Source organism: Trichosurus vulpecula, chromosome 3 (genome assembly GCF_011100635.1).
Source record: "Trichosurus vulpecula isolate mTriVul1 chromosome 3, mTriVul1.pri, whole genome shotgun sequence".
NCBI classification, from domain to species: domain Eukaryota; kingdom Metazoa; phylum Chordata; class Mammalia; order Diprotodontia; family Phalangeridae; genus Trichosurus; species Trichosurus vulpecula.
In genome coordinates, this window is record NC_050575.1 from 125,445,431 (window position 1) to 125,466,454 (window position 21,024).

The 21,024-nt window shown below is 39.2% G+C and overlaps 1 protein-coding gene across 2 annotated transcripts in view; it reads left to right on the forward strand.

The window, feature by feature from the left end:
• MORN5 (MORN repeat containing 5) overlaps positions 1-19,630 on the forward strand; it is a 58,262-nt gene extending 38,632 nt beyond the window's left edge. For both annotated transcript variants that reach the window (XM_036752360.1, XM_036752361.1), the window contains exon 5: positions 19,423-19,630. In XM_036752360.1, the coding sequence (XP_036608255.1) occupies positions 19,423-19,502 (80 nt within the window). In that variant the 3' untranslated portion in view covers positions 19,503-19,630. The remainder of the gene's footprint in view (positions 1-19,422) is intronic.
• Positions 19,631-21,024: the final 1,394 nt, after the last annotated feature.

The window sequence follows — 21,024 nt, forward strand, 5'->3', positions numbered from 1 at the left end:
AAATAAAAAGCCTAGACATCGTCTTTCAAGAAATTTTCAAGGAAAACTGCCCTGATATTCTAGAACCAGAGGGTAAAATAGAAATTGAAAGAGTCCCCCAATCACCTCTTGGAAAGAGATCCCAGAAGGAAAACTTCCAGGAATATTATAGTAAAATTCCAGAGTTCCCAGGTCAAGGAGAAAATATTGCTAGCAGCCAGAAAGGAACAAATCAAGTATTGTAGAAACACAAGCAGGATTACACAAGTTTTAGCAGCTTCTACATGAAGGGATCAAAGAGCTTAGAATATGATATTCCAGAGGTCAAAGGAGCTAGGATTAAGACCAAGAATCACCTACCCAGCAAAACTGAGTATAATCAGCGAGGGGAAAATATTGACATTCAATGATGTAGCAGAATTAAAATGCATTCTTGAGAAAAAACAAGAGCTAATGAGAAAAAATTGACTTTCAAATACAAGACTCAAAAGAAGCATGAAAAGGTAAACAGGGAAGACAAATAATAAGGAATTTATTAAAGTTGAACTATTTATTTCCTACATGGAAAGATGATATTTATAACTCATGAGACATAGGGCACAGGGTGAGTTGAATATGAAGGGATAATATCTAAAAATAAAATTAAGGGGTGAGAGAGGAATGTACTGGGAGAAGGAGAAAGGGAGAGATAGAATGGGGTAAATTATGTCACATAAAACAGGCAAGAAAAAGCTTTTACAGTGAAGAGGAAGAGGGGGGAGGTGAGAGGGAATGAGTGAACCTTACTCTCATCTGATTTGGCTTGGGAAGGAAATAATATACACACTCAATTGGGTATGGAAATCTATCTTATCCTATAGGAAAGTAGAAGGGAGGTGATAAGGGGGAGGCAGTGATAGAAGGGAGGGCAGAATGGGTGAGGGGATAATCAGAAGCAATCACTTTTGAAGAGGAACAGAGTCAAAGGAGAGAATAGAGTAAACAGGGGGCGGGATAGGATGGAGGGAAATATAGTTAGTCTTTCACAACATGACTATTATGGAAGTGTTTTGCATGATTATACATGTATAACCTATATCAAATTGCTTGCCTTCTCAATGAGGGTAGGTGGAGATGGAGGAGGGGAGAGTTTGGAACTCAAAGTTTTAAAAATGAATGTTAAAAATTGTTTTTATATGCAACTGGGAAATAAGATACACAGGCAATGGGGTATAGAAATAGATCTTATCCTACAGAAGGCATGCAGTCTTGGGGTGGGGGAGGGGAGAGATAGGGAGAAAATTTAGAACTCAAAATCTTATGGAAGTGGATGTTGAAAACTAAAAATAAATAAATAAAGGAAAAAAGAAATTATCAAAGAAAACTGCCCTGATATGCTAGAACTAGAGGGTAAAATAGAAATTGAAAGAATCCATGGATCACTTCCTGGAAGAGATCTCAAAATGAAAACTCCCAGCCATATTATAGCCAAATTCTGGAGCTCCCAAGTCAAGGAGAAAATATTGCTAGCAGCCAAAAAGAAATGATTCAAATATTGTGGAGCCACAGTCAGGATCATACAAGATTTAGCAGTTTCTATATTAAAGAACTGGAAGGCTTGGAATATGATATTCTGGAGGGCAAAAGGGATTACCACCAAGAATCACCTAGCCAGCAAAACTGGGTATAATCCATCAAGGGTCAGGTGGTATAGGGAGAATATTCAATGAAATAGAAGACTTGCAAGCATTCCTGATGAAAAGACCAGAGCTGAATAGAAAACTTGACTTTCACATACAAACTCAAAAGAATCATAAAAAGGTAAACAGGAAAGAGAAATCATAAGGGATTCAATAATGTTAAACTACAATAGAAAATGATACTTAGAACTCCTAAAATCTTTCTCATTATTAGGCTAGTTAGGAGTGCATATTGACAGAGGTAATAGGTATGATTTGAGTATGATGGGATGATTATTTAAAAAAACAAAATCAAGGAGTAAGAAAGAAGAATGCACTTGGAGAAGGAGAAAGGGAGAATTAGAATGAGGTAAGTTATCTGATATTTTAAAAAAGCATGAAAGAGTTTTTATAGTGGAGGGGAAGATGGAGGAGGAGGTGGAGGCAGGAGAGAGACATGAACTTTCATCAGAATTGGCTCAAAGAGGGAATAACATACACACTCAGTTGTGTGCAGAAATATGTCTTACCATATACATCTTACCATACAAGGGGATAAGAGAAAGAAGAAGTGGGATAGGTAGAAGGGAGAGTACTTCGGGGGACACAAAAGTCAGAAGCAAAACACTTTTGAGAATGCACAGGGTGAAAGGAGAGAGAAAGTAGGATAAACAGGAGGGAAATAGGATGGAGGGAAATACATAATAAGTATTACTGTGAAAAAAAATTAGAGCAAGTTTCTCTGATAAAGATCTCATTTTTCAAATATAAATATATGTATGTATATATATCAAATATGTAAAATTGAGTCAAATTTATAGAAATAAGAGCCAGTCATCAATTGATAAACTGTCAAAGAATATGAATAGACAATTTTCAAAGTAATCAACGCTATCTATAGTCATATGAAAAAAAAATCTTCTAAATCACTATTGATTAGAGAAATGCAAATGCAAACAACTCTGAGCTACCACCACACACCTATCATATTGACTGATGTGACAGAAAAGGAAAATGATGAATGCTGGAGGGGATATGGGAAAATTAAAACACTAATGCACTGTTGGTGAGATTGTATTCTGGAGAGCAATTTGGAACTATGCCCATAGGGCTATAAAACCATGCATACCCTTTAACCAAGCAATACCTCTACTAGGTTTCTATCTGAAAGAAATAAAAAACAAAAAGGAAAAGGACCTATACGTACAAAAATAATAATAGTAGCTCTTTTAGTGGTGGCAAAGAATTGGAAATTGAGGGGATGTCCATTGATTGGGGAATGACTGAACAAGTTGTTGTATGTTGTTATGATGGAATACTATTGTGCCCTGAGAAATAATGAGCAGGATGCTCTCAGAAAAAACATGGAAAGACTTACATGAACTGATGCAAAATGAAATACAAAACGGAAAGGGAAAACATTGTACACAGTAACAGCAATATTGTATGATGATCTACTGTGAATAACTTAGCTGTTCTCAGTAATACAGTGATCCAAGACAGTTCTGAAGGACTTATAATGAAAGGTGTCTTTCTCCAGAGAAAGAACTGGAGCCTGAATGCATATTAAAGATACTTTTTCTTTACTTTCTTCATTTTTCTTGGGTTTTCTTTTGTTGGTGTTTTCTTTCACAGTGTGACTTACATGGGAATGCATTTTGCATGACTACACATGTATAACCTATGTCAAGTTGCTTGTCTTTTCAATGGGGGTCAAAAAAGAATGTTAAAATTGTTTGTATATATAATTGGAGGAAAAATAAAATATTAAATTTTAAAAAGAATCATATAGTCCACCTCACACATATTACATGTAATGGATGACCTAGCTCCATAACTCTAGGGTTACAAAGATCAGGGTCAGTCTTCAGGAGTTCTCATAAATCATTCTTAGGCTTATAGCTCCACCAAGGATTTCTCCTAGGAATATCAAAATATGGTTGTGGTCTACGTTTTTTCGAAAGCGATAATGGACTCTAATGTTCCATGCAAACACGAAGGTAAACAGATTCCTCGAATACAAAACAGGCTTTATTTCACCCCAAAGAATGTGATGCACAAAAAGCTCACACTCGAGGCTATGAACAGACAAAAGACTTATTCCTTCCCCACGGACCGCCATCTTCCACAGGAACCTGGACTTATAGTGTTGTTAACTCCTCCCCCCACCTCAAAGGGGAAATTACTTAGTTTCACTAGAAAGTCAACTTCTTTCCCCCAGACATGAGCAATCCGGGTAATTTACAGCACTAGTCAAGGTCAACGTCTTGATTTGTTCCTCAGTGTCATATCTGTGTCCCCTACTGCTTCTGCCCTTAACTGGTCCAGTAACTCCTTCCAGTTTCTCCAGGAATCTTGGTTCTCAAATTCCTCCACTTGCCCAGGAATTCCTATTGTTACTCTCTCAGTACCTCTGGCCCAAATATCTCTCTGGCAGTGTCACAAATAGTCTAAGTCTCCCACTTCCTACTTCAGTGCTCTTCCCACTCTTCTGTGAATTCATGGTAGATATAGGTTAACTCAGCCACATTAGTGATCTGACAACAGATTATTGTGAATCTCATCTAAGAACCAGCCTAGCTAAATTTGGAGAAACTCATCTGTCACGTTGGCTGCAGAGGGATGGATTTGTCAGCTCTTGTGACACATAAAGATGTCACTGCTGAGGAGTTGTGGGGTTTTGACCTGTGACAGTGAAAGGTGTACCCATACCAATAATAATCACAGCTTCTTGAAATATTCAGGCAAGAAAGAATTAAATTATTTCCCTCACTATCTAATGAGCTATTCAAAGAGGAAAAAGTCCAAATGAAAACTGACTACTAACTGGTGTTTTCATCATTGATTTTGACATCTTAGGAAACTAAGTTTTAAGTCCATTGGTTTGGAAATCTTACCATAGAGATAAATTGGCTGAAAAATTTTATATAGTAATTACAGTGTAAGCTCAAGGTTACTGCTACTCTATCCCAATAATGGAGAAACACAGAATGCTTAAATCCCGCACATACTGGAAGTTCCCAGAGAGTTCCTGGAAGTGCATTCCAAGCCATGCAGGTCTCACTTTTGATATTATTGGCACAATCCATAGGTCACTGATACTGCATTTTAATTCCATAATCACTGTGCACCAATCACATGGCTGGTGATCTGGCCTATTAGCAGCTTGCATCTATTCGACTATTTGAAAGAGAAAACCAGCATGTTCCCTTATTAAGTTCACCTAGAACACTGTGCTGTGGACAGAGAAGGTACAGAAATAAATAAGGCTCAGTCCCTGACCTCAAGGAGCTTACAGTTAATGTGCATATGTGTGCCTGTGTGAATGTATATATGAGAGACAGAGACAGAGATGGAGAAACAGAGACAGAAACAGGATGGGGTGAGATGTGGAAGTGTGAGTCTGACCCATAGAATAATTATAATGCAAAATAGAAACTGATAAGTGCATAACAAAAATGCAAATGAAGCGAGAATGTGAGGGAGGTCTGAAGAAAGATAGATTATTTCTGAGGGGGAAGTTTTTCTGAAAAAGGTACCATTTGAGCTGGCCTTTGGTAAGTTACAAAGAAGAGAGAGAAAGGGGCAAAGAATTTCAGATAAAAGGAATGAACAAAGGCACCTAAGAGAAAGTACTGGGTGGTAAATAAGAGAATGATACAATTGACAGAAATAAGGATACTGGAAAGGGGGTAGCTGGTCTGAGAGCAAGATGATGAGTTTGGTCCTAGAGAGATTTGTAGATTCATATAATGTTAGCGCTAGAAAGGATCATCTCAAGACCATCTTGAGAATCACAGAATCATCTAGTTCTATATTCTCATTTTACAGAGAAGAAAACAAACCCAGAGAAAGGGAGGGAGAACTTGCCCAAGGTCACATAGTAGGTTAGTGATAGCCGGGACTAGGACCCAGGTTTCCCGAATCCCTGGTCAGTGTTTTTTTCACCATACCACAATCTCTCTGAGCAGCCAGAGATATTTTCACAACCTATTGTTTATATAATGATTATCCTTTAGGATGGCAAGACCACTTCACCTGAGGGTCAAACTTTCAAGGCAGATCTTTCTTAGTAGCTTCTTTTTGAACTCTAGTTCTCAGTATGGAGAAGGGCAGAAAAAACATATTGGCATTGCCATCTGCTCTAAAAAAATGTTCCCTTTCCTTAGTTGACTGCAAACGCCCTAAATGCAAACTGAGTGGGATCACGGGGGATGGCAATGGTCCAAAATACTGGAATGCAATAGGACTAATGATGTGGAAGATAAGCCAAATGCCTTCCAAAAACACAGGAACCTTTACCCATTAGTACAAAAGGCAACGCCTAGAAATCTCACTTCTTTGGGGGAGAAAAAGACTTTGAACTCTCCTCCATAGTAGTTTAGGCCTATGGCCAACACATGCAGTCATCAATATTAGAATCATGAAATCATAAAATGTTAAAGCTGCAAAAAACCTCTCATGTTCACTTCTGTGGGGCAAGTCACTTGACTACCATGGGCCACAGTTTCCTCATTTGTAAAATGTCAGGCTTAGATTAGATTGTCTCTGAGGTCCCTTTCAACATCATGATTTTATAATGCAGAAAGTACTGGAAGGACCCTCAATTAGAACATGGAATGACAGAAAACTGAATGCAAGAGCTAGACTCTAGAGAAAATCTAGTCCACCCCCCTTCCTTTTTTTTTAAACATAAACTGAAGCCCAAGAAGCAAAACTTTCCCAAGTTCACAAAGGTAGTAATTTCCAGAGCCAGAATTTGAATTCAAATCTTGACTTCCAGCTCAGGGCTCTTTGTACCTATGTACAAATGTACAATGACCTGTGTCATTGACAAATGTACAATGACCTGTGTCATTGACTAATCTGGATCAGTTCTGATTTCCCACAAGGGATCTCCAAATACCCCGAAGCTTTTCTCGGTTCTTAGGATTTAAAGCTGGAAAAGACCTGAAAGATCATTTAATCTAACTCCCCTATTTGACAGTTGAAACTGAGGCACAGAGAGGTTGGATGACTTGCTTGGAGCCAAACAGCAGAGCCAAGATTCAAACCCAGATCTGCTGATTCTAAATCCAGAGCTCTTGCCATTATACCCACAGCTACTTTTGTGGGGGTAAGGGGACAGGAGGGAAGGGGTGAGATTGGCTCAAAGTTTCTAGGAGTCACCCATGTCAGTGGGCAGTTTAAAAAGAAATCAAAATAAGTCATACACATCAGCACAGCTATAAGATCCAAACCTTGCTTGACATCAGAGGAATTTGAGGGCATCCTCAAGAGCTATGCTGTGCTGGAGTACAAGGATATGACCATGCTTCTATGTGTGTAAAAGAAACAGAGGAAAGAAGTTAGAATGACGGAGAAGAGATCCAGAGGGACAACTTTAGAGGTCGGGGCAGGAAGAGGCAGGAAAACATTTAGGCCTCCAGCCAAGTCTTGAAAGCATCCAAAACAGATGGTAGGAAGCATTCAGGAAGGGCTTTCAGCCACCAGATAGGTTTATCGAAGTGGTGCCATCTTCCTCCCTTTGGGGTAGTGATATTTAAGGATCCCCTGCTTGGCAGCCTTTCACCCTGGCCTCAGGCTTCAATTTTCCTGGTGGAAAAGGGGCCTTTTATTGAGATTCTGGATATTCTAATGTCTCTTTTGGCCATCTTGACTGGAAAGAGGTTATAATTGCTCAAAAATTGAATTGAATCACTAAAGCAGAAATGGTGATCTTAATTGTCTTTTTTACAAACTGCTGCTTGACTTCTCTCAGCCTCAGTTTCTTTATCTATAAAATGGGAATATAAATACTTGCCCTACCTACTGCTGAGTTGCTATGAAAATGCTTTAAAATCTTTAAAGTGCTCCAGAAATATGAAATGATTGCTGTATGGATATTTAGAACAGGAGAGTATTTTGGAAGTCTAGTCCAACCTCCTGTCCATTTTATAATGACTTTTCTCTGATCACATAGGATGATGACCATCTATTTCCATGTAAGGAGAACAATCCAATGCATCTCTTTTGGGAAAATGTGGTACAGGTCAGAGGATCTGGATTCAAATCCCAGCTCTACTATTTACTCATGTGTCCATGGACATGTCACTTAACTCTTCTCTACCTCAGCTTCCTCATTTGTAAAATGGGAGGATTGTAAGAGGGGATCTCTAAGTTTCTTCTATCTCTAAATCCTATGATCCTATAATCTTACATTTTGGGGATAACAAGAGAGGGCTGTATCTTTCAGAAACCATGTTTGGAATACTGTTGCTAGAATGTGTTGTCTACACTTATTAGAATGGAAATTTCTAGAGAAAAGAGCAGTTTGCTTTTCTTGTGGAATATGGAATTGAAGGAGGATTTTCATTAAAAGGGTTTTCATTCGATTCCAGACCATGTTCTTTTTCATCCTAGTATCCTGGGCACCTTCCACAGCTCATCACATATAGTAAATAGTCAAGACATCTTTATTGAGTTGAATTTCTAGAGGGGGTTGGAAACGTGGAAAAAAATAATTCTCATTTAAATGAATCCCTAAACTTTTAAATAAATTATTTGATCAGGAAGTACCTCAGCCATCCTTTATTCCAACCCTCTAGGAAAGTTAAGAGACTTGACCCAAAGTCTCTCTGGCATAGTTCAACTATAAGATGCATCGGTTTTCCTTGGTACTTTTCTTAGATAAATGATAACATTCACTCATGCAGGCTACTAGGAACAAATAACTATGCCTTATATGAAATGTACAGTGCCATGATCCTGCCACTGGTTCATCTCTATGTGTTGCCTGTAATAAACGTGAAATTGACAAACCACTGAGCAAATTAATTCTTCTTTGCAAGCAATTTGAATCAATAGTGTCATAAGATTGGGAAGGGGATGGGAAATGGGATGAGGGACCCTTAAACTACCTTTCTAGCACCACTGAAATTGATATGATATTTACAAATGAATCTTATCTTTTCCCCTAGGACATCTCAATTCAGTATAATTCATGTTAAATTGTTGTCTCACCCTATAGAATATGCACTCCTTTCAGGGCAGGGACCATCCATTTTTTTGTCTTTGCTCTTGGAAGGGATGGTTCTTGGAACACTGCAGGCACTCAATGTATGCTTATGGACTGATCAAATTCCAAAGACATTAATTAAGCGTCTCCTAAAAGCACTGTGCGAAGTATTGGGTACGCAGAGATGAAAAAGAAAATAGGCAATGTCTCTGCCTTCAAGGAATTTAAAGCTTAGTAAGAGTTTGAGAGGGAGGGAGGGCTGAGTTTGTACATAAATAACTATAATCCATGTTACAGAGGCTCTAAGGGTCTCAGCTTTAAGGCTAGACTGGTTTGAATTGGGGGAGAGATGTATCCTTGAAAGTTAAACTGCACCCCTTTACAAATATTCTGTGATTCCTACTTTTCATGAATCTGATGAAATGAATTTTCAATTGAGTAAGAATTTGTGTAGTAAATGATTACAATTTTAAGAACTCAAGTCAGTTACAGTATTTTATCTGGCAATTACACATGATTTATTTTTATACCTTATAAAGTTCTCATTATAACACGGGTTACAGAGCTACAGATAAGGTAAAGATAGCCCTAAGTACATGTTTCCACATGATTGTAACTTTCTCGATAAATCACCCTTTGTCTAGTCTAAGAGATGACTGACACAGGGATATTTTGACTAAAATTCACTCAGGCATTTCAGAATTGTCCTAGTTGTTGTCCTTGTCTTAACAAAATAATAATCTCTTGAAATTTCTGAGGCAATATGGTATAGTGGGAAAAACACTGGACAATCAGAAGACCTGGGTTTTGGTCTCAGCACTGCTGCTACCTACCATGTGTGTATGACCTTGGGCAAGTCACTTTCCTTTGTTGCCTTCAATGTCCTCATCTATAGAATAAGAGTTTGGATTAGATTGCCTGTACAGTATTTTTAAGTTCTAATATTACCTAATGAGGTTCAGCTCTGACTTTCTATATTCTATATTTTAGTACTCTATTTTCTAATATCCCTACATTCTATGTTCTAAGGCCCCTTTCAGTTCTAATAATTTATGATTCTTTGAATTCACATCTTAGAAGAAACTGAGGCTCAGAAAGTTTCCCCCTATGATACCATGTTCTGGTGTTTTGTTGTGAAATATATCCCGGATTTTAAAAGTCAGTCTATGTAGCAGAGTCCCAGGGATGCATCTCATGTGCTGACATGCTTATTCATATTTGTATACTTTGATGGGTCTATTGTTAGGGATACTTCCTTCACTGATGTATCCATGCCATCTTATCCTGTGCACTTTTTTGTACTGTCCTTCTATAAATTTTCCACAAAGAGTTTACCCAACTAGAGACCTTTCTGTGGTTCTTTTAATATTCCATGAGTACCAGTGTAGCTAAGCACTCAAGCCATCCACCTATTTTCCCAAATTCTCCTTACATGACTGCCTCACCTCTATTTCTCAGCATTTGTGTCCTCGATGGTATCTCTTTTACCATTTCTGAAATCATTGTTGATATTATGCTATAGTTTCCTCACACCCAATGTACCCTTTAGGTCACCTACAATTTTGATTCTTCTTAAATCATGATGTTCTATAATTTGAATATTAATGAATTATTAGTGAATAATAACTAGTGAATATTAGTTGATTTTTTTAAAAAATTAGACTTTCGTTTAGAAAAAGTAAATTTGGGGGGAAATGTGGTAGTGAGAAGTTTGGGATGATTCAAGTGTTGTACAATATTCCAAATGTGACACAGCCTCGTCTCCTCCTCAACTCTAGGCCTACCTCATTTTGCTGAGGCAATATAGCATAGTGAAAAAATCATTTATTTTGGAGTCAGAGGACCTTCATATCCCACCTTTACATGACCTTGGGTAGATCACTTAACTTCTCATACTCTTTCCTCATTTGTAAAATGAACAATTCTAAATCATATGATTCTTGTCCTGTTCAACACATTGTCCATCTGTAGTATCTGTCCAAAGCGTGTGTGCTGATGACCTCACTTAAGTAGCCACCCATCTAACTGCATGATGTCATTTGGGAAATTATGGATTCTTTACTTGGTTTTTCCCTTATGGATTGATAGACTAGTTGATCTCTTCAGTAACTGGATCTCACTGGGTGAACTTGTAGTATCTTAGTGTTTGATAAACTCAAAACAATGTTAGCTGCAAACAGGAACATCTGGAGAACCTCACCTGTGTTACTTATGGTCACTGATTTTTTGGGGGGGGGGAGGGGGGAGATGGGCTGGCTTGTGAATTCACGGGTCTGAGGAACCAATGCTTTCTACCAATTCGTTTCAGCACCTACTCTGCAACCCATTGTCTCAAGGTTGCCTGGGCCCCTGAGCAATTCAGTGCCTGGTCACACACACAGCCAATGTGTGGCAGAAGTGGGATGTGCACATAACCCTTCCTGACCCCCAAGGCCAATTCTCCATTCTTTGACCACACTACCTCTAATGGTCAGTCATATATATGTCTGCTAAAATTACCCTTTAAATGCTCAGTCTTTGACCTAACTACTTACCAAGAGTCAATTAAAGTTACCATGCACAGTTCCCTAAAGGAAAAATGCAGGCTGTTTCTACTTCCTGAATTCACTCATGTAATAAATATACTTTGACATCATGACTATATTATTAAATGCAGCCTGGTTGAAGAAGGTCGGCAAATCAATGAGTTTTTTAATGTCCTCTCCACTCAAGTCACTCCATTCTATTCCTGTCATCCCTTTGTCTTATTAAAACATAGAATGTTAGAGGTGTAAGGGATTTTAGAATATAAAATGTTAGAATGTTGAATGTTAAAGATAGAAAGGAACACTAGAAATAGAACATCAGAACTTAGAACAAAGTTAGAGTAGAGACTATTGGAGTTGAAAAGGACCTTCATAATTGTCAGGTCTAATCCCATTTTACAGATGTGAAGACTGAGGATAAGAGAGGCCAAGTGGCTTGCCTAATGTCATAAAACTAGGTAGTGGCAGTTTCTCTGAATCTTAACCCAGGACTCTATGGGATGATGGACATTTCTGATGGGGGAATTTTTGGGGTGTGTGTGTGTATGTGTGTGTGTGTGTGTGTGTGTGTGTGTTTTTAAGTAGCCAAAACATTTCATAAAATTTGCTAATTCCTAAAAAGACCATCTTCTCTAGAACAAATCTTGAAGTGTAAATATGGACTCCAACCTGACTTCTTAGAGTAGCATAAAACAGTCTCCATAATAACTCATTCAATTAATCAAGAATATCAGTATAACTCCAAAATGTCTGTTTCATCTTCTCCCTCCTCTTCTTTCCAGCTCCCCCCATTATAGTTCAGTCTTGTATCACCTCTCACTTACGCTATTACAATCACCTCCTGACTGGTTCCTTTGCCTTCTTCACTCTCCCCTTCTAAATTGTTCTGTACCTTCTACCAGATTAATCTTCCTAATACACTATTCTGCTTTTGTCATTCCCTTGTTCAAAAATCTTCAGTGCCCAGTTCAAATGCCTCTTCCTCCGGAGGCTTTTCAGGAAAGCCTCCCATCTGAAAGTGATTGCTCTTTCTTTCATTTCATAGGATACATCATATTCTAATTATTTTTATTTATTTCTGAATGTGTTATATCCCCCTACTGCCTTTATAAGCTCATTGATTGATATTCCCCAGAATTTATATTGTAATTGTAATGCATATAAAAGGCATTGAATAAATGATTATTCCATGATTGTAAGGATATGTCGTAGAAATGAAAGAGACCTTAGATATCATGGAGTCCAACTCCCTTAATTTGCAGATTAGAAAACTGAGGCTTAGAGAGATGAAGGAACTGTCAGAATTCATACCCACGCCTTATGACTCTAGATCTAGTATACACTTTCCCACTATACCAAACCACTTCATATTTTAGCAAATATTTATAATTCTGAGAAAGGTCTTTTTTTAAAAAAATGATATTTGGGGAAAAGATGAAAGATTCTAGGAATCTGAAAGTATTCTCTTTGTATTAGTAAAGTATGCCCCTTGAGATCACCAAAAAGGGGGGAAAGCAAATAAACTTTAAGGGATAAATGTAGCACAAGAAAAACTGTTCTCCCTGTTCTCTGTACTGGGGGGAAGAGCCATGTTCCCCTTAATTGTGCCCAGGGTAATAATTTACAATTGATTAAACAGTTTGTATTTTTTTTCAATCTCCTTTTTTTCCTCCATCTCCTCCTCCCCTCCCCCCATGGAAAATTACCCAAGAAGGTGAAGATGTGCTTAGACAATCATATTACCATATTCCAACAATCGCAATTTGCAAAATAATAATTACATCTCCCGCTATCTGGTAGCATTAATCAAACCGCCAGGTTTCATTCCATTTTAAATATTGATGAAATGTGATTTTCCAGCCTCACCCTGGTGTGGCAGGGTTATGGAAGCCGGCAGAGACTGACAAGGCGAGATGGATAGTGAGCAGGCAGCTGCTATAAAAGAGGACCGGCATCTGTGATTTAAATTGGTAGCTGCACAGTCAGGTAGAGTGTAAAAAGGGTAGTCAAGAGGCTGTTAAGTCCAATTACTAACAATCAGGGAGGGGTTTGAAGACTCGTTCAGTACAATAAACCCAGTTTGTCTTGTTTCAGAGGTTACTACTGAAGAGGTTGCAGCTGTACTGATTCGAATAGCCCTAAAACTATAGTACTGTAATTATCAACCAGTCTTCTTTTCGTGTGGCAAAAGTGTGTTTAACCAGAGTTTAACTCTTTGTGTTCTGACATGCCACTGCCTCCCCACACACCCAGCCATTCCTCAGGCCCAGGCAGCCAGGCCATCCCTCAGAGCTTTCAGCTTTGGTAAATCCTGAGGCATCCCCCTCCTCCCACCCCCAACACCTCAGACATTAAGGGATCCCCAAGCACTTGGAGAATTGGTATAAGGCCCAGGGTTCTGAATGAGAAACTGAGGTACAAGGCCTCTAGTCAATTGCTCTAATTTCCCCAGGCCACATCAAAAGAGCTAGAGGGTAGAAACAAAGCAGGGTGGGGCCTCCATTCTTAAGGATAAAGGGGAACCTGGCGTCCTTGGGTCTGTTACCTTTTCATGACTCAGAATGTTAGCTCTTGGCAGATGGCAGTTTCATCCCTTGCCTGGCACCCAGGAAACCAAAGATGGGAGGTAGAAAAACACCAAAGGTCATGGCTTCAGTGCCCCCCCCTTTTAAGTGCATCTCCCATTTCCCAAGATTCCCTGTGTTCTTTGTTCTCTGAGTTTCACCAATTGATTGTCATTCCAAAAAAGCTAACGCTGTCTTTGGCTTAACAAATAGAACTGAGAGGCAGCGTGGTAGATGGATAGGGCACTGGACCAACAGTCTGGAAGAGCTAGGTTCAAATTCTTCCTCCCACACTTACTAGCTAAATGATCCTGAGCAAATCATTTAACTACTCTCCACATGGGTTTCCTCAACTGTAAAAGGTGGGTCTTAGCAATGATGACCTCTTAAGGCTCCTTCCAGCTCTAAAACCTGTAAATCTAATCTTTGATGGCTAGTGTCCAGGGTGCAGGAGTCAGCAGTCCTGCTTCCCCCAATTCAGGTCAGGTGATTGCTGGAGTCTCCTATTCTACAGCTAGATTGGATTCTTTTTTGGCTCTTATATATGACTATTCTCTCTTATGGCTCCATGCCTTAGCTCACACTATGCCGAAATGTCTTCCTTCTGCCTTTTTGCTGTTAAATTCCAACTCAAATGCCATCTCCTCCAAGAAGCCTGCCCTCATCATCCAGTTGATAATCACCTTTCTCCTGGGATGTGCCATGCAATACTGTGAATTATAACTGCGTTGGCATCATCTCTTCACTAGTCTGGGTGGCGTCTTCTCTAAACATTGAGTCTTCCACACACACAATAATTCTCTTGCACACAATGAATACTTAATAATATTCGTTGTAATCAGGTCCAGTTGTGGACACTATTTTAGGAAGGATATTGAGAAGCTGGGGAATGTTCAGAAGAGAATGACCAACACTATGAGGGGATGTAAAACCATGTCAGGCTAGAATCAAGGACTTGTGGTAGAGATAACTAGAAGTAGTTGGTTTGGCCTAGAGAAGAGAAAATTTAGGAAGAACATGGTCAGTTTGTAAGTATTTAAAAAGCCGTCAAGTCAAATAGAGATTAAACTTGTTCTGCTTAGTCCCAAAAGGCAGAACTGGAGCACTGGGTGGTCCTATTTACCTTGAGCACAATGAAAGGGAACATGGCTCTTCTCCTCCCCCATACTCCCCTCCTCACCCACAAGAGGATATTGAAAACAATTTTCTGTCTTGTTGAAATGGGTTTCTATGTAAAAGAATTCTTTTGTGAAGCCTTTTGTAAAGTGAAAACCCAGCCTCTAATTTATCTTTTATATTACAGTGGATTTTCCTACACAGGCTGTCCCCAACTAACAAACTTTGTTCCAAAAAGTTTGTTTGTGAGTCAATTGTTTGGAATGTGTAACACATTTTTCCCATGGAAACAATGTTACAAATGATGGTTAGGTTCCCAGGCCAGCCCACCAAAGCCTATGGAGCTGAACTATAGTGTTCTTAGTCCAGACTGCATATCGGACCCTGAGAACAGGAGGCCATGTGGCACAGGATGGGGAAAGAATACCTCACCATCTTCTCTGCGATGATAGTCTCGGAGTATCACCCAGGACTCAGAGAGGTTAAGTGACTTGCCCAGGGTCACATAGTCAATATGTCTAAAGTAGGACTTGAACTGGGGTCTTCCTGACCCTGAGGCCAGCTTACCATCCACTATATACTGCTGTTTATGAACAGAAATGGTCAAGTCATATGCATTCATGAAGCACCTACTGTGTGTTGGGTGCTGCGCTAATAAGCTCTGGTCAGCCATGACTCATTTCTGTAGCGTGATATTACTTACAAAATGCTTTCACCACAACACTCCTGTGAGATAGGTTGTAAAAATAATACTCTCTCCATTTTACAGATAAAGAAATTTAGGCTCAAAGAAAAGGAATTACTTACCCAAGCCCATCTAGAGAGGCAATGTTAGAGCTAGGATGTAACTATAATGGATAAGGCACTGGATTTGGAGTAAAGAAAATCTATGTTCAAATCTGGTCTCAGACACTTACTAGCTATGCGACCTTGAGCAAGTGACAGAGCCTCTCTGTGACTCAGTTTCTTCAGCTATAAAATGAAGGGTATGGTGATAATGATAATAGATTGATGGCCTCTTAAAGTTCTAAATCTTTGATGCTGATACTGTCTTCAGACTCTGGATCCTCTGTTCTTCCCACTACACAAGGATACTTAATTTCTCTTCTCTTTTCTTCTCTTCTCTTCTCTTCTCTTCTCTTCTCTTCTCTTCTCTTCTCTTCTCTTCGCTTCGCTTCTCTTCTCTTCGCTTCGCTTCTCTTCTCTTCTCTTTCCCTCTCCCTCTCCTCTCTTCCTCTCTCCCCCTTTATTTGGTAGAGAGCCAGCCTTCAGCAAAATTTCAAAATGTTGTGTGGGGTCTTTGGCCACTTCTCATTTTCCTTTCTAATCTCCTCCCCAGTTTCCTAGTGTTGGTCTTCTCAGGTTCCCAGTGCCCTCATGCTTCCCTGAGTATCTTACTGGGAACAGTGTACCTAGGCCTGCCCTACACTAAAATGCTCCATGTGCCAAACTTACCTACCTCTGCTTCCAACATTTAAAGCTTCCATTCCCACATTTACTAGTTCGCAAACCAGCTTTAACAGGAAAGAAATGATTGGACCAATTTACACAAATATGAATGATAATCCTTTAAACTTTCAGGAATCTCCTCAATTCAGGCAATTCCCTAATAGAACAAAGTATAACAATGAAAAAAGTCTTGTTGGATTTTGTCTAAGGGAAACATTATCACCAGCAAGCTATATGCTATCTCTGAAATACTATTGGCTCATCATGAGGCTTATAGCTGGGAAACAGCCATCTTTCCTGGCAACACAGAGCACTCCTGTAAGCAAGCATCCTAAATTTCCTAGCCTACAATGGGACTGGCCCAGGCTACGTTGAGAAAGACCCAACCCTACTCTCTTTCACATGACTCTGGACTAGAACAAGTGACATTTGCACTGTATCCAACTAACTTAGTTTGTTGTGACTCATTCTGCCCAGTAGGCAAGGGTCTAGGAAAAGGGCCTTGAAGGAGCCTTGGTTGGGAAATGACTAAAAGAATTGTGGGATGTGAATGTAATAGACTGTTACTGCACTGTAAGAAAAGACGAATATGATGAGTACAGAAAAGCATGGGAAAATGTAAGAACTGATAAAGTAACCAGGACAAAGAAAACAATATATACAATGACTTGTTCAGTTGTTTCAGTCATGTCTGATTCTTGGTCACTCCATTTGGGGTTTTCTTGGCAAAGACACTGAAGTAGTTTGCCATTTCCTTCTCTGGTTCATTTTACAGATGAAGAAACTGAGGCAAACACTGTTCACTGACTTGCCCAGGGTCACACGGCTAGTCTGAGGCCAGATTTGAACTCAGGAAAATGAGTCTTTCTGACTCTGGACCTGGCACATTATGCCACCTAGCTGCCCCACACAATGACTGAAACAGTGTAAATAGAAGTAACAAAAAATATAATAATAAAGCTGCATGATGTGTTACAAAAATGATAAAACTTGTTCCCAGAGAAGATATGAGAAAATAGACCTTCCTCCTTTCTTTTCAGAGGTAGGGAACTGTGGGTATGGAACATTGCATAAAATGTCAGACTTGGTTCATGTGCTGGTTAGTTCTCTGACCTTTTTCTTTTTTCTTTTTTTGTGACAAGGAATGACTCTCTGGGTAGAAGAGGAATATATTCAGAAAAAAAACTGATGTAAAAACAGGAGTGATCCATAATTTTCTTTAAAAATGAGGGAGTGACTTTGGGGCTAAGGAGCACATAGCTCTCCTTCTGTCCTCTCACAGGGCCCTACTCTAATTCTGGCCCTCTTTTGCTTTCACCTGTACTTCTGTAACAACCTCCTAAATGTTCTTTCTTTTTCCAGTCTTTATTCTTTCCAATCTACCATTAACATAACTCTCATGAATAATCTTTCTAAAATACTCAGGTGTCATCATGCCATCCTTTATTTAATGATGTCCTTTGCCCATAGGACAAAATACAAATATCCTAGTTGATTGATGGATTGATTGATTCCAAAATCTGGCTCCAACCTCTTTTTATAGCTTTATGTGCCAGGAACTGTTCTAGGCACTGGCAATGCAAATACAAAAGGGAGACAGTCCCTGCACTCAAGCAGTGTTTATATTCTATAGTGAGTCAAACCAGTTGATTCATTATTCCCTGATCTCATGGCCCATCTCTGTGCCTTTCTTTGTACACACATTCATGCCTGGAATGGTCTCTGCCCCTCCCCCATTATTCCCCACTTTCAGGGCCCGCCTCATATGCCACCTTCTCCACCAAATCCTCACTGATTCCTCCCAGATGTGTTCTCTCCCTTCCAATTCTCTCATACTCTGGTTGAACCCCTCCCTATGCACATATCAACTTGTGTTATAATTATTTGTGTATTTATCTTATCTCCTCCTCCCTACCCCATTATAATGTCCTTGAAGTCATTTTAGTGGTCCTTTTTCAACCCAGCATAGCTCTCTCTCCCACATAAACATTTAATAAACATTTGTCGGAATTAATTGAATTCTGAAGAATAGGAAGTTATTTCTCTAAAGCAGTGGTTCTTAACCTGGTGTCTTTGAATTTAAAAAAATTTGATAACTGTATTTCAATAGAATTGTTTCACTTGGTAATCCTACGTATTTTATTTTATGCATTTAAAAACATTATTCTGAGAAGGGGTCCATCGACTTCAACAGACCACTCAAGAGGTCCATGACTTAGAAAAGGTGGAGAAAGAAAACTCTTACCCCAAACATTCACCCCAGGAAGCTTCCACCATTTTCTTCTGTATATGTCAGGATCAGTTATTTCTAGGACCAGAGACAGGCAATTTTGAGAAAACATTTATTACAAGATCCCCTTGCTATTCGTGGGGAATGTGTGTGAGGAACAGAAGTCTCGAAATACTTTTTATTGGTGGCTGATCTTACTAACGAGACTTCCTAGTGGATAATAGACCATTTGTAATGAGCTACAAGATTCTACAAGGAGTTTCTTTTTCTTTTTTTCCTCAGAAAGAGAAATTGGGACTTAACAATATGGAAAAAGAAATGAGCAAATACCTTCTTCCGTTATTTCCGAGGTTCTGCACCTGAAATAGAGAATCATTAGGATTCCTTGAGATTGAAGGTCCTACAGCTGTAATACCAGCTCCATGAAGAGATTAGCATTTACTATAGGCTTCTGCATTATTTCGGGAGTATGACCCAGAGGAGGGCTAATTGTTTTTAAACACATTGTAGCTCCCAGTATTCTGCTTTTTTATCCTATGAAGTGACTGGCATCTTTTGTAGATTAGGATGTTCCCTTATTTTAGGGAAAAGGGCTAATCTCTTTTTTTCTAAACTCCTCATGCCTAAAGCAAATAACTAAAGATTAGATTATCCTCTATAAATGACTCTAAACAACCCTTTCCCCTCATTCATTTTAAAAAAAAATCAACCTCTATTGGACCACAGGGGGCAGTTTCTGGAATTGGGCCTGGGCCACTGAACAGAACAAAATTAGCTGACCTCTAAGGGGACTGGCTTGTCTTCTTCAACAGACAAAAAAGGGAGGGCCTAAGTTGGAAATGTCTTTGCAAGAGAGACAGACTCTTCCATTCCCCTTGTGATAAGAATTCCTTTTCTATCGCAGATGATGATGAACACGAATGGATCATCCGGACCTGTCGGAAAGGCTGGGATGAGTTTATCGGCCATAAGGCTAAGCTCTAATCAGCCTTACTACTTCTGGGATCAATGGATACAGTTCTTGAGGTTGACTATCTTTTGAGTAGGAAATATTAACAGTTTCATTGTTTGCCTGTTTTAAGTAGAAATAAAGGCCTTTGGGGTTCACTGTATCTGAGGTGTTTTCCTTGTATAGAAGGGCCTTGCTTGCAGGGGTTGGGGAAGTATTACCGGGGCCAGGTACTCGCTTCCCAAAGATCAGTCCCTTTCTATTTACCTTATAATCACAAATGATCATCTCTCTTTTTCAAAATTTATAACATGGTCAGCCATGCTTGATAATCTAACTGCAATTCTGTAAAGCCACGTTTTTGGATCATATACATAGAAGAGCAGTAAGGGTATTATAAACTGAGAGTGAGAAGGTCTGAATTCAAGCACTGGCTCTTTCACTTGTTAGTGTGAAGTGGGGCACACTGCTTAACTTCTCTGATGTTATCTATAACATAGGGGTTACAATACTTTGTTAGGGATAACGATACTTTCCCTTTTGAAATTATTAGGAGGATCAAATGAGATAACTTAAGTAAAAAGTGTCATGAACACGACATCTATTATCATTATCCTCATACCCGTTCAATGCACTAGCATTTATTAAGCACCTGTTGGGCCATAATGGGACTAGCTGCCTTGGGGCTCTCCAGTCTGTGACCACTGAACAGAATAAAATTAACTGAGCTGTAAGGGGACTGGTACAGGCTCTTGTGTGCAAGGCACTATACTAAACGCAAGGTATGAAAACTAAAAGGGGAAACAGTCTTTGCACTCAAGGAGCTTACATTACCTCAAGGAGGGTGGGGTGGGGAGTGTTTGATACAAAAGTATGGCTGGCACAGTCCTCTTAGAAGAGTGTCAGGAATGATAACACACAGAATGAGCCAAATGAGTTGTCCAAAATTCTGTGCAAAGTCCAAGTGGAATATTGATTCTCTATTAATGATGGGATTCTCCAGATGTTCCTATTTGTAGATAATATAGTGTGAATTGTATTAAGGCCTGAAACACTAAGGCACCTCCCAAATGAAATCAGTGGCATTCAAAAGAGCCAGCCACTGTGGAAAGACAAAATGGATGAGAAATACACATTGCTTAGAAACAATATATAATTGGATTAGTAGCCCATTGGTTTAATCTGGCAATGTATGCATATAAGAATTTTTGGACAGGTGCTACAGATGGACAAAAAAGTCCAAAATTAAAGCAAAAATTTAGAACAAATCACATTGGACAGTTACTTTTCAATGATCCATGTGGACATACTCATTAGATTGGAAAAGTTGACAGAGAAGGGAGATGACAAATGCTGGAGTGGTTGTGGGAAAACAGATACTTTATATGTGTAATGGCAAGCAAAGTGGGACTTTTTGTTGTCTTTTGTTTTGGAGTGATGCTCAGCACTAAGGCAATCAAGTGCCTTTGAGTCTTGCCTTTGTCTGAATCAAGAGTCATTGATTGGAAACAATATATATGATGTGGTGCTAGTGTGATTAAAGATCTTTCCCACACC